Here is a 21,197-nt window from a genome sequence, read left to right on the forward strand (position 1 = left end):
AAAGGGGAAAGAAGGAAACTAAGAGGAGCTGACAAGGTAAAAAATAAATAAATAAAAAGAGCTATATTCAAGCAAAATGATGAAATAATGAGTGTTATATACCTTTTTGTCCTCTTTGTATTTCCTGGTCATATTTTGCTAGAATTCTTTGTTTGACTGCTTATCCACTGCCCCCATAAGCCTTTGGACTGGCAGAGGGTCAAAGAGGAAAGGTTCTACTTTTTCCCTGAAAATGACTTATTTCACTGAAGTTAAATGTGCATGGAGTAGGCAGCATACCAGGTGCTGAGCAGTTATTGCTACTGGTCTGCTGGTGTGTAGTACATTTTGAGTCACTAAATTTGGGGTTAGCTGTTACCTGAAAATACATAACTGTAATACTTGGTGTCTGTTGGTCTCCTTTGGACATGATATGATGAATTTGGCCCTGAGGTTTTGCTGCAGTGTTAGCAATGCCGGAACTATTTTCCCCCTACCCCTCTGTGCTTGGTTCTCTCTTCCTAGCCTTCCAGGGCTCACACATTAGATAAGACTTCCTTCAAGATTCCTTTCTTGAAAGCCCCACATGTGGGACAGATGTCCCTTCTAGGTACTGACACAGTACTCTGGACTGCCCTTTCTACTACTAACGGCCAACTTTCATCGAGCTCTTACAAGTCTAAACGTCGTGCATGGATTATCTTTTCGAATTCTCTCAACCACCCAATGAGATAGGCACCATTATTAAGCCATTTTTATTAGTAATGAAACCGAGGCGTAGAAGGGTTAAGGAAAGTCTTTTAGGTTACCCAGATGGGAAGTGTTTATTGTCTGTGCCTCTCTAGATAGTGAGTCCCATGAAGAAGGAGCCCACAGCTGCCAGGTATGATGTTCAACAGAGTGCCCAGCACAGTCTGGTGTCTGATGTTTCTCCCTCTCCCCTGCCCCCACCCTCCCTCCCTCTTTTCCTCTGTGTGCCTGTGTGTGTATGATGAATCACAGGGCCACAGGGACTTTCCCTCGATATGAGACTCATCTCACTGCATGCGAGATTATAAGGTTTACAAATCAAATGTACAGAGTTAAATTACTTTCTTGAAGTTGTCTATATTAAAGCCTTCGTTTATGAGAACTGTGCTACCTAATCTAGTTAAGCCTGAGATGACGGAAGCAGAAACCAGATGATACATCCTCTCTCCCTTCTCCCAGAACTTCATCTGCCAGGCCTCACTGGAAGACAGACCTCCAGAGCAGTGGTGTGCGCAGTCTCCCTGGAAGCCTTTCCCTTGGATAGGTCAGACTAGACAGGCCCTGGGTGCAGAAGAATAGGGTCTGCGTGGGTTGCTGTGTAGGGTCACGTATTGTTTCAATATTTGTCTCCAAAATATTCATTCTGCACTCTTTATAAGTTAGACATGGCCTCCATAAAACAGAAAAAGAGAAAGAAAAAATGGCAGCAGCTCTCCAGTCATCTGTGGACTTCTGAACTTTTTACCCAAAGCAGTATCTGGGAGACTTCCTCCTAAGCAGGCAACTAGGAAGCCTCATGTTCAAGAACTATCAAGCCCAGCTTGGCACATTCTGTGATTTTTTGGAATTTGGCATCTTGAGGGCAAAGCAAGGACCAGATACAAGTGGGCTATGGAAAGCTGAGGATGGTGCTGACCCCACCTGCTCTATGCCTCTCCCTTTCTCGTTCCACCAGAACCTGGGCTCAAATCCCAGCCCTGCTATTTACCAGATCTATGACCTTGGCAAGTCATCCAGACTCCCTCTGAGTTCAGACCAGAGCAGTCCTGGGCCCTGCACTGCCCTGCATAAGGGATTCTTCCAAAAAACAGAAAATACAGAAGTCCTCCAGGGTCCTGAATCAACAGAGGAGGTGCCCATCATAAGAGGGGCCCTCTCCCAGAGCCTCTTACAGGTTAAAAGTTGGTTATTTAATTTGCTGCCGTTTGTCTGAGGTGTGAGTACTTGTTCTTTATTAGAGGGAATATCCAACCTGATACATGGTAGTTGCTCTAAAGCATTTGTAGAAGGGAGAGAGGGAGGAGAAGAGGGAGGAAGGCTGCCTCATAGAGGTGTATAATTTGTGAAAGTTTCCTGTCTCAGTGCCTGGCACATAAGGGAAACACAGTATCAGTTCCCTTCCCTACTCTGGCTTAAAATGCAAATTATCTAGGAAGCGGCACATCCAAGCATCATGAATAGGTAGACATTTATTTATAGGACAGATTCATGTAGCAAAGGCTACAGAATGGGAGTAGGGCAGGAAAGTGTGTGTGAGGGCCAAGGAGGGCTTTGAGAGTTGCATAACGTGGTGTTCACACAAGAAAGGCATGAGGGTGACGGGGGGTGGGGACCTGAGTAGGTGGGAGGCCGTGTGGTGGCACAGTGGGACTGAGAGGCAGAAAGCAGGAGGAACCCTGCTTACCTTCTGCAAGCACCGCTGCAGGACAGATGGAGAAGGAGCCAACCAGCGGAACTGGGAGACCCATGGTCCCAACGCTAAGCAGGTAACCCTTGTCTCTGATTCTCAGGTCTTGAAACTCTCCTGCATTATTAAAAATACCAATCCAAGAGCTATTTCCTTCTTTTGGTAAAGTAACAATCCCCCATCTGCTTTGAGAGTTTAATGCTGGGAAATGGATAAAGCAATGCTTATTTAACTAGTGATGATATTTTTCATCTTTTTCCAACAGTGGTTACTTAGATTCCTCCAAGTCACTTTGTACTGTTTGAAAATAATCAATTCAGATCTTATGCAGGTACATGTAACAGAAAATTGTCCACAATTGCCCAAAGAGAATATACTGTGCAAATTGTCCACAGCAGTGCAAAATGGAGAGAGCTCAAATGTAAACAGTGAAGGAAAGGCACTGAGGATGCTCCCTGCATTGCCAGAAGACTGGCAGAATCAGATGAATGAGGACTGGTGTCATTACTCTCTTTCTCACATGCAGCAAAGCTTTAAGAAACTCCAACATCAGGGCCGGGCACAGTGGCTCATGCCTATAATCCCAGCACTTTGGGAGGCCAAAGTGGGTGGATCACAAAGTCAAGAGACCGAGACCATCTTGGCCAACAAAGTGAAACCCTGTCTCTACTAAAATACAAAAATTAGCTGGGGTTGTTGGTGCCTGCCTGTAATCCCAGCTACTCAGGGGGCTGAGGCAGGAGAATTGCTTGAACCCTGGAGGTGGAGTTTGCAGTGAGCCGAGATTGCGCCCCTGCACTCCTTCCTGACGCCTGGTGACAGAGCAAGACTCTGTCTCCAAAAAAAAAAAAAAAAAAAAGAAAAGAAAAGAAACTCCAACATCAATTGCTTGTTAAAGTTAGGACTTAAAATATTACCAAATTCAAATTATTGTATTTACTAAATATCCATCAAAATGGGAACCAGTAAGCTTTCTCAATGCATGGAAATACACACATACATAACCATACACAGGGTAACGTTAAATGAAAATATTACACAAAATAGTATACATGTGCCAACTAAGCCATAAAAACAAATATCTATCCTTGATAAAGGTCAGAAGAAATTTTGAAGCAATGCGGCAGCGATCTAACATTCACTAGTTTGCTCATGCTCTTTAAATTTGGAAAATTTTTCTTGGTAAATATTCAGTCTTTTTCATATATGTACATTTAAGATACATTTAAGATGCATTTCCTGAGAACATAAATACTCCAGAGGAATAAGCAGGAGTTGATGAGGAAAATCTTAATTTGCATTCCTCCTGCCTCAAATGCCTGAAATATCTTGGATATAATGTTGTGTGAATAAGGCTTTTACTGTTTAATGTGATAGGACTTAAACATTCTCTTTTTGCTAGGGTCTATAAAACATTTGCTATTAATAGCCACTACTTTTCATTTTTATCTACCAAATTTACTAAGGAAGAAAAAATATGCCAAGGCTTCTATTGGTCTGCTCAAATCTTTTCTATTATCTGGCAAATAAATGTCACTTCTCTTAAACCTGTCCACTTGGAAAGGGATATTAGGTGGTCTGTCCTGAACACGACTATATTTTGAGATTAATTGAATGACCAGGATAAATCTGTGCAACTGGTCTGCCTGGGCCTTCCAGGGCTCTCTCTGAGGAATACAAACTCACCCTGGCCCCAGTTGTGATTCAGCACCAGCCACTGTCCACTCCAGTTTAAATCCTGATGGGGATGATTCCAGGGCTGACTGCAGTGTCCGAGATACCAGCAAGGATTCCAGGAATCTCCCAGGTAGCTGAGCCCCATTTCTTCAGATTGATCCAGAGAGACTGAGCTTGGAGAATGAGGGAACATGGAGACCCCACTTCCCAAGACAAGATTGCCTGCCATTTTCTCACCTACCCTACCTCTCAACATCCCTTCTTCCACCACTGAAGACAAGAACTTCATCACCCACCCCTGACCGAGAATGAAGGCTGCAGGGGGTGTGGAACCTATTTCCAGTGATAACAGATCCAATATAGAGTTTTCTTGATTTGTGTTTCTTCTTTGTATTTGTAGACCCAGACATAGAAGACAGATCACACCATTTCTAGAGCGAAGCCCTTTCTCTACTTTGCTGGCACACTTCAGAATTATTTCCCTCTCAATTAGTGTCCCAGGTTACAGAGAGTATCCCTGTGCCTGCATAGTTTTTGTCTAACTCCTTCCTGTGAAAGGGAGAGCAGACCCAGACAAAATCAAAAACCTAGTTCCACACCTAATTTCCCAAGTCTGGCGTCGCCATTGCACAGATGACAGAGAAAAAGGTGAGGGAGTAGGGTGGAAAAGAACCGAATCATTCTTTTAAGTTTCAACGTGTTTTGCAGGTTACTGACTCAATACAGCTCATAAATTCTGCCTGCGTCTCACAAGCCACTTGCTTATTCACTATCTCTGCTAAACATATCTTGTGAGTTTCATCCATTCTATTTGTTTTTCATGTCTTGTCTGGCAGAATTGAATATTCTCAAATCCTACAGTAAACACACATTGTAAGCAGAAAGATGTAGGGAAAAATAAGATAAAACACAGAGAAAAGTTTTGCTTTATAGTGGCAGGAGAAATAGAAACTCAAAAAGAGAATAGCTGAGTCACAGTAACGGTGGAGTTTTGAGCAGGAAGCGGTGGATACTGAATGCTCAGAGGTGACAAAGTACCGATCACTGAGACTGCATGATCCTCTGAGATTTACCGGGAGCCTTCTTTCCATGGGGTTGTTTTTGGCTGTTTGAAGAGGTTAAATTATCATTAATACAGGTGCATCCCAGGATGCCATACTTGCTGACCACCCCCCTCCATCTTCCAGACCTCACTGTGCTGGAAATCACACTTAGAATAAGAATAAGGACAGGGATTTCATAGAGGCAATTGAAAAAGGAGGAGCAGAGGAAGCTCAGAGACCCACAGGAAATATACAGCATGGGATGACTGCTGCATTTGAACACATTTGTTTGTTCTAGGACTTATTTTGAAAGTAAACATAGTAAAGGGATTCATGTCTTAGCCCTTTGGATAATAAAAACAACAAGCATATTGTCCAATTTAGGCCATGTATTAGTTTCCTTGGCTGCCATATCAAAGTACCGCAAGCTGGGTGTCTGGAAACAACAGAAATTGATTGCCCCAGAATTCTGGAGGCTGCAAGTCTGAGACCCAGATGTCAGCAGGGTTAGTTCCTCCCTGGGGGTCTGCAAAAACATGTATTCCATGCCTGTCTTCCAGCTTCTCATGACAGCTGGCAATCCTTGCCATTAACTGGATTGCGGAAGCATCATTCGAATCTCTGCCTCCACCATGCATGGCCTTCCCGCTCTGTCTTTTGTTTCCGCCTCTTCTTCCTCTTTTTGTGAGCACCAATCATACTGGATTGGGGGCCCATCTTATTCCAGTATGATGTCCTCTTAACCAGTTACATCTGCAACCACTCTATTTCCAAACAAAGTCATATTCTGAGGCGGGGGGGTGGGGCGGAGTTAAGACTTCAACACATCTTTTAGAGAAACATAATTCAACCCATAAAAGTCCACAATTGAGAAATATAAATTTGTATTTTGTTTATTTGGAGTACTCATCCTCTGTCTCTCTGAAGGTAGGAGAATTCAGTTTTTCCCAGTTTAAAGATTTATGGTAGATTTCATATATAAACTGTTCTATATATGACACAAACTGTTATACATGGTTATCTCACAAGGGTTATCTCTTAGGGGAAGGTGATCGGGGGCTTTCATTTCTCCATTGTAAATGACTATAATGTTTGTGTTTCTAAAACAAACCTATGTACTACTTTGTAATAAGAAAGAACAATAAAGACACATTTTCAAGAAGTGAATGGCTTTTCTTTCCCTCACAGCCTCTAGCATCAGAGTCTCCTTAGGAGAGGGATCTTTACCGGTGAAGAAAAAAGCAGGAGGCAGGGGAATGTGCCATTTGGAAAATTGTGTTAAAACTACAATTGCTTTGATGTATTTGTCTTTAGACATTACTTTAACTTGCTTTAAATTTTAAAATAGCAAAGGAAGACTCAAGGTTTTCATGTTTACCCAAAGGGAACACGGGTTTTCAATATTGAGAAATGCAGAAGCTTCTTGCAACCACTCACAGAGGCTTCCTGTTAGCTAAGGCAAAAAGAGAATATTGGCTTTTAAAGGTTTTATCCAAAGAAGGATGTCCAGATAAAATACAGGATACCCAGTCAAATTCAAATTTCAGACAAATAACAAATTTTTCCAGTATAAGTATGTTCCAACCATTGCATGAGACATACTTATCTAAAAAATTATTTCTTGTTTGCCTGAAATTCAAACTTAACTGGGTATCCTTTATTATTTACGTATTTATTTATTTATTTTTGAGATAGAGCCTTGCTCTGTTGTCCAGGCTGGAGTACAGCAGCACGATCATGGCTCACCACAGCTTCGACGTCCTGGGCTCAAGCAATCCTCCTGACTCAGCCTCCCCTGTAGCTGGAACCACAGGCACATGCCACCACACCTAACTAATTTGTTTTATTTTTGTAGAAACCAAGTTAACCTATGTGGCCCAGGCTGGTCTCAAACTCCTGGGCTCAAGCAGCCCTCCTGCTTCAGCCTCTCAAAGTGCTGGGATTACTGGCACAAGCCACAGCAACTGGCTGGCACCCTTTATTTTTATTTGCTAAATCTGGCATCCCTATTCCAAACATACCAATTTAGATAAGCTTTTTCTAAAAATTAGACCACAGGAGAGATTTGTCCCAGAAGTCACTCATAAAAGGAGCACTAAGAGGTTGTAGCTCATCACATTTTTCTTTGCTGATTTCGCACAAGCCATAGAAATGTGGTTCAAATGAATCCTATTTTTGTCAACATTTTGTATCAGGAGTTCTTGACAAATTGTGCAGGAGTTGCAGGGGGTCTGTGAGCCTCCTGAAATCACACGCCAATGTGCATTTTTGTGGGGAAAGGAACCATAATTAGATTCTCAAAAATGTCTGAGACCCCCAAGAAGGTCAGAGGGCACCACCTTAATGACTGAGGCCATAGCTTTGAACCCAGGGAAGGTATTTTTTCTGAGGGCTTGGGCATTATTTTTCAGATTAATTACTTTTCAGATGATTGACTTTCTGATGGCCTAAACTGAAAAATGGAGGAAATCTCAGCAAATGTAAGAGTGGGAAGTTTATCTGTCTGCTGAAGCATCCCTCCTGAATGTCTGAGATGCCAGATGTTCTGCATGTTTCACAGGAATTGAGTAGAAGCCAGGTCAAGGGTGATGCTGATCACCGTGACTTCTCTGATAAAGTCTAAGGTTCAGAGGCATCTACCTTGAATACCAAAAGCCCTTAAAGAGAGATTGAGAGCGGGAGACAGACAGAGAGCAAAGCTCAGGCAATGACTTTTCTTACTACCTTTAGAAAATAAATGACCATTTTGAAAATTGCTACTTTATTGTTTTCCTTAGAACTCCTTCATCAGTCTACCAACAGCTCTTACTGATGAGCTCGACTGGCCCCAGCTCTCTGGTGCTACAGGATTTCTGGACTCCACTGTTGGGTAAGTGTGTTTGCATATCCTCAGATATCTCAATACATCTGCATAAGGAAAGAACAAGAGATGGGGCTTGCTCCCAAGATGTTGAAATAAGAATTATTGGGAACTGCTTCTAAAACATAAATTCAAGTTCATCCACCATACAGTAGGATGTAATGCAAATTGCATTTTAGCAGTTCTGGCAAGAAGGGCATATTCCTGCTATGGGTAGGGTGGGGTGGGGTTCCATAGTTTACTTCTGATGGAAAATACTAAACACATCACTGAAATTTTCTGATCCAAGGTAAAACAAAGTTTACTTGATTACTTATTCTCAGAAATTAATATTTATAAAGTTAATGGCTGAAGCCAATTGGCACTTCTCAAGGTCCTGGAATCATCCTGGCTTTAATGCCCCAGATTTGTAGGTAGAGACCAGGCCTGATGAGTTTGAGTGACACACAAACCCAATTCACTACATATGCCTGGGTGTTAAGACCTGGTGTCTGCTTCCCAGGGCTATACCTGGCAGGGACACCTGTGATGCTGGTGAAACTTTGCAAGTGTCCCTAACATGGTAGAAAGCCATAGATATGAGTCTATGGCCATCCCACCCTGAATACACCAGATCTTGTCTGATCTCTGGAAGCCAAGCAAGGCCTGGTTAGTACTTGGATGGGAGAATGTCACAGATATGAGAGGTAATTTCTCTCCCGACATCCCCTAAACATTTATGACAGTTAATAAGCACAAGGAATGTGGCAAATGAATGGCTTCCATGTGTAAAAAAGAAGAAAGTAGAAGTTTGCATTTAGGTCTAAAGGCAGGACAGAACCAGCTAGGAAGCCCCTCTCTGGCTCAGGCAACAGCACCAGAAGCCTGGAAAGGACCATGAGATAAGCCATGAGAACTGTGAGGAGGGCAAGTATGCATGGGGCAAGATTTACCCAAATCTGTAAGGAGCAGGAACGCCCCCAAGGGACAGACATTAATCATTTTAACAAGCAGTTATTCTAATGAACAAAAGATGCTGCGTACCATGAATATTTATTTGATGATCTTTACTCATTTACTTTAAAAATATTTCTTAAATACCACCTAACCAAGCACTAATGTTGCACGTGTTCATTTAAAGGTAAATAGGGCTTGTCCCATCTTTGTAGTCAATTACAATCAAGTAAGGCAGATGAGACAAGTGAACAGATAATGGTAATGCGAGGGAGATGTACCAATGACAGGTCTCCCGCAGAGCTGCCGAGCTCTGAGGAGAAAGAGCTCAGGGAAGTGATCAACAGCCACTTCCTTTGGGGAAAAACACACAGGATACTGGGGTGAGGAAATGCGTATAGAAGAAACTAGGAACGATAACTAACCTTCAGGGAAACATACTCATATTTACGTAGACATCATCTGTGAATATAGGGAAAGCCAAGAAGATGTGTTTTCCAGTGTAGTTATAAGTTTTCAAGCTTAATCAGGTTTTTTTAAAAAAGGCCAGTCCTTATCATTAGTGTAAAAATACTAAAATACTTACTAATAGGGATAGTAAGAAGTAACATTTGAGAAGTAAGAAGTACCTATATGCCAAGCATTTACTGAGTGCCATATAGAGATTCTCTTGTTTAACCTCCTTGTGAGGTAGGGGGCATCATTCTCTGCCTTTGCAGTTGAGGGATCCAAGGGCAAATCGGCAGAATAAGAATCTTGACCAAGGTTGTTCAGCCAAGAGTGGTAGGGTCTGTTTTCATGGAACCGTGTGTCATTTCATAACAAAGATATAACAAAGATATGTTCTTGCCTCCCATAATTTGGCCCACAACTCCCAAACTTTGTGTTGTTTTTATTCTTCGTGTGGGAATATGGCTCACTCTAACCATTGTCTCTCTGCGTGAGAGTATAGCTATGGGACGGGGAAATGTCTAAGAACCAAAGAAGTCCTCCCCATATAGAGGTGTGGCCTGCACTGTTTCAGCCACGAATCTATGCCTCCTTAGGGTCCCAGCACACCCAGATGTCCGGGACCTCCTGAGCCCCAGTCTCAGTCCCCTCTTTCCTCTTCTACAGCCTCTGTTGTCTTTACCAGGAACATATCCAGAGATAACCCAGCCACAGCAGGTTTATGGAAGATAGAACCTTGGACATCTCGTCGATGTCAACATCAGAAAAGAAAAAAATATTTATGTTTACCTACCCTCCAACCAGTCTAGCCATCTCTCAATAAAAACATCTGGAATTTTCTCTCAATCAAGGCTTTTATGACAATAACAGGAAGAATTAGTCATGTATGAACAGTGAACACAGTTTACTATACCTTCAATGAAAGCTTAAATTTTTATATATTGACTCTATAAATCTCAAGTACCTTTTGGCCCTATGAAGTTGCCATAAAAGAAATAACAATCTAATGTTTAAAATTAATTTCCAAGTAGTTTAAATCTTTACTGGAGTCACTCAAAGAATGAAAGAGGAATCCACTCACCATGCCCAGCAAAACTGATAAAAATGTGTTTCCTCATCTCTTTCCACTTACAGCTCAGTAGCTGCCCTGCATTTCCTGAATCTAAACTTCCCCAAAACTTGACCCACACTTAGCTCCTGCTCCCAAACAGATTCTGTTCAGTTGTTTTTAGTTTCTGTTGGTGGATGAGAGGGAAACCTCCCTCTTCCTTCCTGCATCTGTTCTGTCCTCCCACCAGTGGTTTACTCTCTTATCAGTGTAAAATCTTACTAGCTCTCCAGTCCTGCAGCAGTTTCTACCCACCATCCTGATCCGAGCCCAGCAGGCAAACAGGATCCTCCATCAAAGCATGGGAATGGGGTAAGGGGAGAGGAAAAGTTGAAAGTCTTCAAACATGAATGGTTTCTAACTCTTGTAAGAATTATGCAGAGAAATTCTGACACCATCTCACAAAGTAAGTGACCATCTAGGTATGGCTTATATGAAAATCATCTGTATCCTGAGCTAGTCTTTGTTGACTTAGTATCTTTTTGTATTAGGTTCTCTATTACTGCTTACAAAAAAAAACCCATATTCTGCTTAAGCAACTTCATCAGTGTTGACTGTAAGTCCTGTTCTTAGCTGTTGTATTTCTAACGAGGCACACACCACAGTTGGTTGTTCACCTCCCCCGCAGGAACTTTTCTTTCCGTGTGTTTCTGGGGCCCTAAGCTTTCTAGCTGTCCCTCTCAGAGTGCTCTTTTTGCCAGCTATTTTAAAAGTGTTTGCACAGTGCACTGTGTGCTGTGCCTGTGTTCGCTGCCACTCAGCTGGAATGGGGAAGAATCTTCCAACTCCTTTTGATGGGAAAGGAAATTCTTTGTTTGGAATCTGAGTTGCAATGGATTCCCCTATTAAGCAGAAACAGAGGCAATATGACACTGCAATGCATAGGATCACCACTCACTATGTCCCTCCCAGCAGTAGTTACAGCTAAACTATCCACATACCAGTGCATAAATTATCCCTGCAGATAATCTGTGCTAAGCCAATCTCCTTATTAGAATAATAAAAAGTTATAAAGTATATAAAAATATCAAAGAGATTGGCATATGATGGAGGTCCTTGTCTTGTGGAATCAGGAAAATGAAAAGAATATTGACCTAGAGCCAGAATTTCTGAGAGGTAGACACCTCTCACAGCTCCTGTGGGCATTTTGGGCAGATGTTCCTTGAATCCAAATACTTATCAACAGAATTAGCGTATTTCTCTATTCAACTGGATCTCTAGAATGTGCTTTCTACCATCATGATCAGCCTAGTGCTACAGGTATCAACAGCGTTCTTTGGAAAATGCAACTTGTGAAAGCATCAGGAGAGAAAATGGCTCCTTCTCTTTCATTCTTTGTTTATGCTCTTTGTCCTCTCAAAATGCATTATCCCCATCATGAGATGAGTGTGACTTTAATTGAAATTATGTGCATGCATAACATGACAAACATAACCCATTAGTTTTACAAATCTTTAGTTCTTTTAGTTGAGTAGATGTTAACAAAACCTGTTTTTTTGACTCCTGGGCTTCAGAAAATTCAATAAGTGATATTTCTTAAAATAGTATGTTGGGATTTTTCTTCAGTGTGATTCAGGAATGAATTGAGTAGGTCAAGAGCAGAAAAAAAGTATTCGTGGGGGTTGAGAGCCGGCAAGAGAGCACTATAACTATAAATAGGAAGAAAAACGTGTTTTTACAAGATTAAAAATAGCTACTAGGAGTCTGAGGTGGGAAGATTACTGGAGGCCAGGAGTTTGAGATCAGCCTGAGCAATATAGCAAGACCTCATCTTTTAAAAAAATTTTTTTTAATTAGCCTGATATGGTGGCACATACTTATAGTACTAGCTGCTCGTGAGGCTGAGATGGGAGGATTGTTTGAGCCCGGGAGTTCAAGATTGCTGAGATTGCAATGAGCTATGATCATGTCACTGTACTCTAGCCTGGGCAACAGAACAAGACCCTGTCTTTAAAAAAATAAAAATTAAAAAATTTTTTTAAAAAGAGATTAAAATAATACTTCATGTTCAGATCACTTTCCAAAGCAATTCATGTAACAGGAAAATCCCACTGACATTAAAGAAACCAAAGATCTAATAACACATGTAGAAGGATGGGAAACAATACCAAAACTTTTTTTTTTTTTTTTTCCAGACAGAGTCTCACTCTGTCGGCCTGGCTGGAGTGCAGTGGTGCAATCTCAGCTCACTACAACCTCCACCTCCTTGGTTCAAGCGATTCTCCTGCCTCAGCCTCCCAAGTAGCTGGGATTACAGGCTCCTGCCACCACACTCAGCTAATTTTTGTATTTTAGTAGAGACAGGGTTTCACCATGTTAGCCAGGCTGGTCTCAAACTCCTGACCTTCTGATCCACCCTCCTTGGCCTCCCAAAGTTCTGGGATTATAGGCATGAGCCACCGCGCCCAGCCAACAATACCAAAACTTTTACAAGAAGGAAGGACTTCTCATTTGAAAGCGGCATCTAAAATTCCAGATTAGGCATGATAGAGTGAAAGGAAGTCTGTATTTTCAGTTACAAGAGTGCTCATTCTGTATTATTCAGGTAGAACATTTAGCATTCCTCAACCTCATTTACGTGCTCAAATTGAGTTGGACTAGATGATCTCTGAAGTTCTCCCCATGCTCATGGGGCATGGGTATTGGGCATGATGGTCCTATTTATGATGCTATGTGGTTTAGAAGTACTGAGGGAAATTGTTCAAGAGAGATGCTCCTGCTTCTGCTACTCTCTCTGTCTTCCTCTACCCTTTAACTAGCCTGTACCTCATTGACACAAGACATGGCTAATTTTATGGGTCAGAGCCTGATGTTCTTGGAACAGTGTTTGCCCAGGGTATAGAGCCTGTGGTATAGTGCAGTCTCATGCACAGCAAGCCCTGTGCTGTGTGATATTGAGTGCTTGACCAGCTGTTAAATAAAAATGGGACTCCATTATTGTCCTTTATGCTTACTGTATCTCTCCAGCAAACCCAAAAGAGGAAAACAGGCAACTAAACCCTTAACAAAAATAACCACCTGAACCCAACACATCTGAACTGAGCATTTCTGGCTGTTCATATCCCCTTGTTCTGAAGGTGGGACCAGGAGTCACTCCAGTCAGTAGGGTTCTGCAGGCCAAGGATAAATGATAGAGATGAAAACCAGGGCAACAATCAGAGCTTTTTCAAAAAAGTAAAAAGCTAAAATTCATCATAAAAAGCCACAAAGATCAAAAGAACCAAAAGCAGCTACCAAAATTATCACACCAAGCTGGTAAAATAAGACTGAGATCTGTAGTCAGCGTAAGTGAGTGCAAGCCAGATGACATTTTCTAGATTAAATGTTCCTCCCTCTGCCTCCAGCTTAAATTTTCCATATCAGACCAAAGATGCAGCAAATGCTCAGACAAAGCCATTGTTATAAGTGGCACAATAATGCTCTTCAGGGGCATTTAAGCACATCTTTAATGAGAGGTGCCCTAGAATCGAAGCGTTAAAGGTTATCTATTCTCTCCTACCCAATAGATGTTATATGAGAGAATAATTTTGAAAAGCAGTGTATAACACTGAACCAAGTCACTTGGGGCAGTAAAGCCAGAAAATTGGAGAGTAGGGAATTGCAGCTAAAATTTGCTAACCTAATTTCATGTTTCAAAAAGGGACTTGTAAGTACTAAACACTAATGGGCTTAATAACCTTATTAAATCCATTATTCGCAAATTACATGTGATACAATTGCAAATGATTAGCCCTGTTATAATTATACTTTGCAAAACAAATAATTAACCAGAGAGGTGGTCATCTGAAGTTGGATGAGGCTCGGAGTGGGATAGTGTCCATAGCAGCAGTTCTCCAAGTGTGGTCCATGGACTCCTGGGGGATCTCTAAGACCCTCTCAGGAGATCCACAGGTAAAAAACTACTTTTATAACAATACTAAAACAGCATTTGGCTTTTTGCTATGTAGCCATTTGTACAGATGGTACAAAACAAAGGTAGGTAGAACTGTTGATGCATTAGTGTGAATCAAGCACTGGCACCAAGGTCTATTCATAGTCACCGTGTTCTTCACCTCCACACACTCCCAGTTTAAAACAAGAGGGGCACATCCTCCCTTAAAAATGAAGTGTGGTACAAAGCAGAAAACACATTATAAATTTTATTAAATTGATTTTTAAATAATTTAATCTGATGAAATGTGAAATATGCATAAAGCATTTGTACTGCATAATAAATTAACCAAGTATGATGGTTGTCTTAGGGGAAAGCACTTATGTAGGTGAGATGAGAGCTGAGTCCACTTTTCATGGAATACCATTTTTGCTGAAAAATTACTTGATAACAAATCATGGTTTTTCAGACTTAGATGTATAGCAGATATTTTATCTAAAATGAATGAAATGAGCTTGTTGCTTCAAGGAAAATAATTGACAGTTTGGGTTGTTAATTATAAAATTTGAGCTTTCAAAGAAAATATTTGAATTTTGGAAAATTTGGATATTCTAGTATGAACTTCGCAGTTTCCTAGTAGTCTAAGACTCTCCTAATGTGATATGTAACATTATTAACAAATATGATTTTTTTGATGTTGTAGCATTAAATGTATCAACATTCTTCATAACTCAGGAACCAATATATTTTAAATACTAGTGTATGATTAAGATAATGCATGAGTAAAAGATTCATTAAAAGTGCAAGACAGACCAATGCATTTTAATGTAACAAGGCATAAAAGATCATTGATTTAATTTCACATTCAACCTTGCAATTAATCAGTCTTTAAGAAACTACTACTTGTTGAGTTCTGGTATAGAATCAAAGATAGCTATCCATAATTATCTTAAAAAAAAAGATACTGCATTTTCTTTTTTTTTTTCTTTTTCTTTTTCTTTTTTTTTTTTTGAGACGGAGTCTTGCTCTGTTGCCCAGGCTGGAGTACAGTGGCACAATCTCAGCTCACTGCAACCTCCACCTCCCGGGTTCAAGCAATTCTCCTGCCTCAGCCTCTCGGGTAGCTGGGACTACAGGTGTGCACCTCCACACCCTGCTAATTTTTTGTATTTTAGTCGAGACAGATTTTCACCGTGTTACCCAGGCAGGTCTCAAACTCCTGAGCTCAGGCAATCCACTCGCCTCGGCCTCCCAAAGTGCTGGGATTACAGGCATGAGCCACCGTGCCCAGCCAAAACCAGTTTCTTAATATACTTTCACTGAAACATCATAACAGACTGAATGCGGAAGCACATGAATCTAGCTGTTTTCTATTAAGCCAGACATTAAAAATATTTGTAAAAATGTAAAACAATGCCATTCTTGGACAGTTTTGGAAAACATATTTTTTTCAAAAAAAAAAGTGATGTGTTAACAGGTAATGGGTTTAGTATACTAATGTAAAATAAATTGATAATTAAATGTACATTTAAATTTCCCAACTTTAACATCTAATACGATAAATATTGATAGCTCTAACTCACATAAACAAAAGCTCTCTGAGTTCAATAATTTTAAGAGTGTGAAGTGGTCCTGAGAGCAAAAGTTTGAGAACTTCTGTTTGTTTTTGTTTTTTTTTAAATATTTTAAGTTCTAGCGTACATGTGCAGAATGTGCAGGTTTGTTACATAGGTATACATGTGCCATGACGGTTTGCTGCATCCATCACCCTGTCATCTACATGAAGTATTTCTCCTAATGCTAACCCTCCACAATCACCCCACCCCCTGCTAGCCCTCCCCTAGCCCACCATTCCCTGACAGGCCCTGATGTGTGATGTTTCCCTTGTGTCCATGTGTTCTCATTGTTCACTTATGAGTGAGAACATGCAGTGTTTGGTTTTCTGTTCTTGTGTCAGTTTGCTGAGAATGATGGTTTCCAGCTTTATCCACGTTCCTGCAAAGGACATGAACTCATCCTTTTTTATGTCCTATAATAAAAGTGTTCTGCAAGAAATTAGCAAAATTCATTAAAATATTAAATCACATAATTAACATTAAAATATTAGCCACATGTAATCAACTAATAGGAGAAAATGAATTTAAAAGAAACATCAATTCAGCAGCCAAGTGGGAAAAATGAAACAAAGAGGAGATTTGCTAAGAAGTGAATTTGGCTAATGATAAGTCAAACCTTGATATGAATTTTTACCCAGAATGATGTAATTTTGCAACCCAGATTGATCAAAGTCAGTGAACACTCTCAGAGTTCTGTAGTAGAAACTTTGTAACCAACTGAACTTGAGATTTTAGGTTATCTCAATGCTTAAATACAGATCACAGAGATAATTCATCAATATTCTTCATAAACTATTCCGTGAAATACGAGTTCCACAAGATGTTAAAGGGTACTAACACACATTTTTTAAAAGATGTGTTAAGTCAAATAAGTTTTAGAAAAGTTAATTTAAATAAAGGGAAATAAGTTTATTTGGTATAAGGCTTATTATAGCCTTTACTATGCCAAAAAGCATTGCATATCTTCAAAAAAGACTACAAAATATAAAACATTTCCTAAACTTATTTGAACACAGAACTATGTAGAATTTGTATGTGTGTTTTACGAGAAAATTTCAAAGAAACTGGTGTTTCATGGAGCATCCTTTGAGAAATGCCATTTAGGTCATTAAAACCATCTGCTATGTCACAACTAATCTTTTCAGACGTATAAACATCCACAGCCTTAAATGTCTCCACTTTATCACAGTTTAACGTTTACCCTAATACAGTGGGTTAGAATCAAATCTGTGGCTGGAAAAGGCCAGGACAGAGTTAGAATTGCTCCAAGCTCAGAGAACAAGAGGGGAGGAAATCTTAGTGAGAGGTTAACGTAACAGGTAGGAAGCCCTGTCTGAGTCTAGCAGCTCATGAATTATTGAACATAATGCCTATGAAGTCTATTTCCCTGTACTATTTTTCTGGTCCAAATTCAAAATTTATCATGCTCTCTCACTAATCTTTTTGTATGTGAACTCCTAGGACCTCCTCTGTAGCCAGTCTCACCTCTGCATAAGTAGCCTATTGCCAGTCTCTGTGAGTCCACAGTGAGTCATATTCTGCATGTTTATCACTCTCTGAGGCTGTGTCCTAGTTGTTCTACGATGCAGTGAGTTAGGGGTTACACAGGACTCTGGGATGTGGCTAATATCAAAGGAATCTTTAAAGGTCTTTAATCTGCCTTCCTGGCCCTATGCTGGCCTGACCTCCAACCACATTAGAAAGAAAGTTATCCACCCTTTTCTTAAAATTTCCTAGCAGAAAAGGTCCCTGGATTAAGCCTTACAGCCTGTCTAGTCTCTAAGTTACCCAATTTTATCCTAATCTACTCCCCTCCTCAAGCCTTCACATCAAATGTCCCCATGTATCTTTCACCAACCCTACTGCTGGAGCCCATCTTTTGTGATTTATTCACTAAGATTCAAAGTAACAGAGCCTCATAATTTAAACTCAAGCAAGCTGTGCCTCTGAAGAGAGTCAGAAATTGCCTAATGAGAGGATCACCTGAGGTCAGGAGTTCAAAACCAGCCTGGCCAACATGGTGAAACCCTGTCTCTACTAAAAATACAAAAATTAGCTTGGCATGGTGGCACACACCTGTAATCCCAGCTACTCGGGAGGCTGAGACAGGAAAATTGCTTGAACCCAGGAGGCGGAGGTTGCAGCGAGCTGAGATTGTGCCATTACACTCCAGCCTGGGCAACAGAGCAAGACTCCATCTCAAAAAAAAAAAAAAAAAAAGACATTGGACATTGCCTAAAAAATTTCATCAGAATATGCTGCATCACTATTGCTTGAATCATATCACATCTGGTTTATCTCAGAGATCTCTGACAGGCTGCGAAGCCTATGGAAGAACTCCATTTTAGCCTCTCTCCATATTGAGTCAACATAGAAGGTAATCATTATTCCATTTTAAATCAACCTGTTCAATTTGTCTACATTACTCTTGAGGCCCATTCTTGATATTACTCTGTTTTGTTCTACTGCAGTGAGCAGAGGAGACATTAGGAAGCTCTCAGAGGAAGTGATTTTTTTGTGTTCCCTGAGCCAATGCTAGGAAGAGTAACAGCCATTCTGTTTTGAGTTTTACCCATTTTGAATTATGGTGCTAGAAATCAAAACCCAACCAGTGTGTTTTCACATTGAATGCCTGTACTGCCAGGCCCTCCAGTAGAAAGAGCTGGTGAAATTGGAACGTTAACATGGTTCACTTCCACACTGCTGCCGGGAGTTGAAGGTTCAGTTCTGCAGTCATTGGGCAAGGTGTGGAGAAGAGAAATTTTTGTTTTTTATTTTTTCGAGACGGAGTCTTGCTCTGTTGCTAGGCTGGAGTGCAGTGGTGCGATCTCGGCTCACTGCAACCTCCACCTCCCGGATTAAAGCTATTCCCCTGCCTCAGCCTCCTGAATAGCTGGGACTACAGGCACACACCACTACATCTGGCTAATTTTTTGTATTTTAGTAGAGACGAGGTTTTACCATGTTGGCCAGGATGGTCTCGATCTCCTGACCTCCTGATCCTCCTGGCTTAGCCTCCCAAAATGCTGTGATTACAGGCGTGAGCCACTGTACCCGGCTGAAGAGAACTTTAAGTATCCCTCTTGTGCATCCCTCAACTTACAAGCCCAAAAGCAGTCACCTCCTCCCAGCACATTGGACTGGCTTTTGTTATATGTAACAGGACAGAAAGAGAAAAATAAAAGATCACACTGGGATACTGGATTTTTGTGGAGAAAGGAGGGCAAGAGGAGTGGGATTTGAGGCCAGAATGATCATGACAGTTTAACCTCATTATGCATAGCACCCTAGTAACCTCAGCTTGTCCTATGACCACAAGCTCAAGTGACCCTGCATATGTAAAACTTTCTATTAAGCTACCTCCTCAATTTGCAGGCGTAACAAAATATTATATTAATCCCACTATATTTCTGATCACTCCATGAGAAATGCAGTTCCTAAAATTTATAAGAGAGATTATAGATTTGGGATGGGGATGAAAGAAAACAGTATCTTTGACTATGTGAAATACTTTCTAGTGCTTGGTACAAGACTCTCATTCCAAAATTCTAGATGCTATTTCTAGTCAGAAATGTTAATAAAACTGTCTCCTGTTGGTAAAGATTTCTATATTCTTATAATGAAAGGTGCAACTAACTGTATGTATAATACCCACACTATTTACTCTTCATGAGCAGGACATGAGCAAAACAGGATTTTGGCACATAAATTCCATTTTTAGCATTATCAAAAATGCATTTGTGACTAAATAGGTAAGAATTACTTTCCCAAAGAAAAATAACCTCTCTATATTGACCATAAAATTATTTTGTATTGAACTCAAATCCAATGTCCATTTCCCATCTGTTTTTCCAAAATATAAGAAAATACTCAAGGCAGATAGCATAAGCGATGCAGTGTATAAGCCCATATCCATTTTAGGCATTTGAGTAAGATAGTAGATTGAACACAAGCATTTACATCTCTCCCTTGAAAAGCCCTCCTCCAACAACAGTAAATGAATTTGTCAACGAGGACAAAGAAAACAGGAAAAGCCAACAGCCACAAAATGTTGGAAGCTAGGAATCAAACAGATGAGTGGCAAGTGACTAAGTAGATTCAGGAGAGCTGCATCCTGAGCTGGTGGGAGGTGCCAAGAAGCAACCCAGTTCACACTGCAGGAGCCCCAGAAGAGCTGGAGACTGGCTACACGTGGGGTCTCTAGAAATGCAGGTGAGGCCAAACCAGAAGTATTGGTTGGAGGATTGCTGAAGAGCAGTTAGTTCCTCAGATCCCTTCCAACTCTCCACAGGTGGTCAACTGCCCCTCCCTGACTCTGGAATAAGACTAGAGCTTTATTCTCTGGAAACACTAACGCCAAGGGCCTCTGGACCAGAAGACACCAAACATAAATGAGGAGAGGAGTATCTTATGAAAACAAATGAATGCTAAATGTTGCAGACCCTTCCCCATATGCCCCAGAGTTCTGGCAACCCAGCCTATACTCTCCTGGCTGCAGACGAGAAGACTCTTCCCTGGGGAATCTGAACATCCCAAGAGGAGAGTCCCAGAGATGCTGACAGCAGGATTCCCCAAGAAAAGCCCAGGCATCTCACATTGTAGTGAGGGCTATAGTTAACAAGCACAGCCAGGGGCCCAGTTTCCAATCAAAATAAATCACCTTTTTAGCTGACAACCGGTTTCATTATTTAAATATAAGCCAATAACCCAGGATCATTACACAACTGCAGGAAACCTCAAACATGAAAGACAATACAAAAACAAAAGGGAAAAAAATGAACTTAGAGAAACAGAGACTATGTACTGAGGGAGATAAAACTTTTTAGAAAGTTTAATAGCCTACTTATTAAAATAACTGAAATTAACATCTTCAGAAAAATAAAAGAATTCTATAGCAGACAAGTGCTTCAAAAAAGGATAAAAGAAGATGTTACATTCGTAAAATAAGAACATTAAAATTAAAAAGATATTTACAGAGCCAAAAAGGTCATTTGGAAATTATTCTGGTGATAGCAGGTGATATTCATAGAATGGTTAAAAAATAAAGTTGATGCTGGGCGTGGTGGCTCACGCCTGTAATCCCAGCACTTTGCGAGGCCGAGGCAGGTGGATCACGAGGTCAAGAGATCGAGACCTGGTCAACATGGTGAAACCCAGTCTCTACTAAAAATACAAAAAATTAGCTGGGCGTGGTGGCGCGTGCCTGTAATCCCAGCTACTCAG

The 21,197-nt window shown here is 40.8% G+C and overlaps 1 protein-coding gene across 3 annotated transcripts in view; it reads left to right on the forward strand.

The window, feature by feature from the left end:
- The window catches only part of AOAH (acyloxyacyl hydrolase), a 196,896-nt gene that overhangs the window by 114,063 nt on the left and 61,636 nt on the right, over positions 1–21,197 (forward strand). For all 3 annotated transcript variants that reach the window (XM_064380450.1, XM_012461274.2, XM_012461275.2), the window contains one exon: positions 7,914–8,005. In XM_064380450.1, the coding sequence (XP_064236520.1) occupies positions 7,914–8,005 (92 nt within the window). The remainder of the gene's footprint in view (positions 1–7,913; positions 8,006–21,197) is intronic.

The sequence above is a fragment of the Aotus nancymaae genome, unplaced genomic scaffold (assembly GCF_030222135.1).
Source record: "Aotus nancymaae isolate 86718 unplaced genomic scaffold, 86718_ANA_hifiasm-v0.15.2.pri h1tg000025l, whole genome shotgun sequence".
In the NCBI taxonomy this organism is placed as follows: domain Eukaryota; kingdom Metazoa; phylum Chordata; class Mammalia; order Primates; family Aotidae; genus Aotus; species Aotus nancymaae.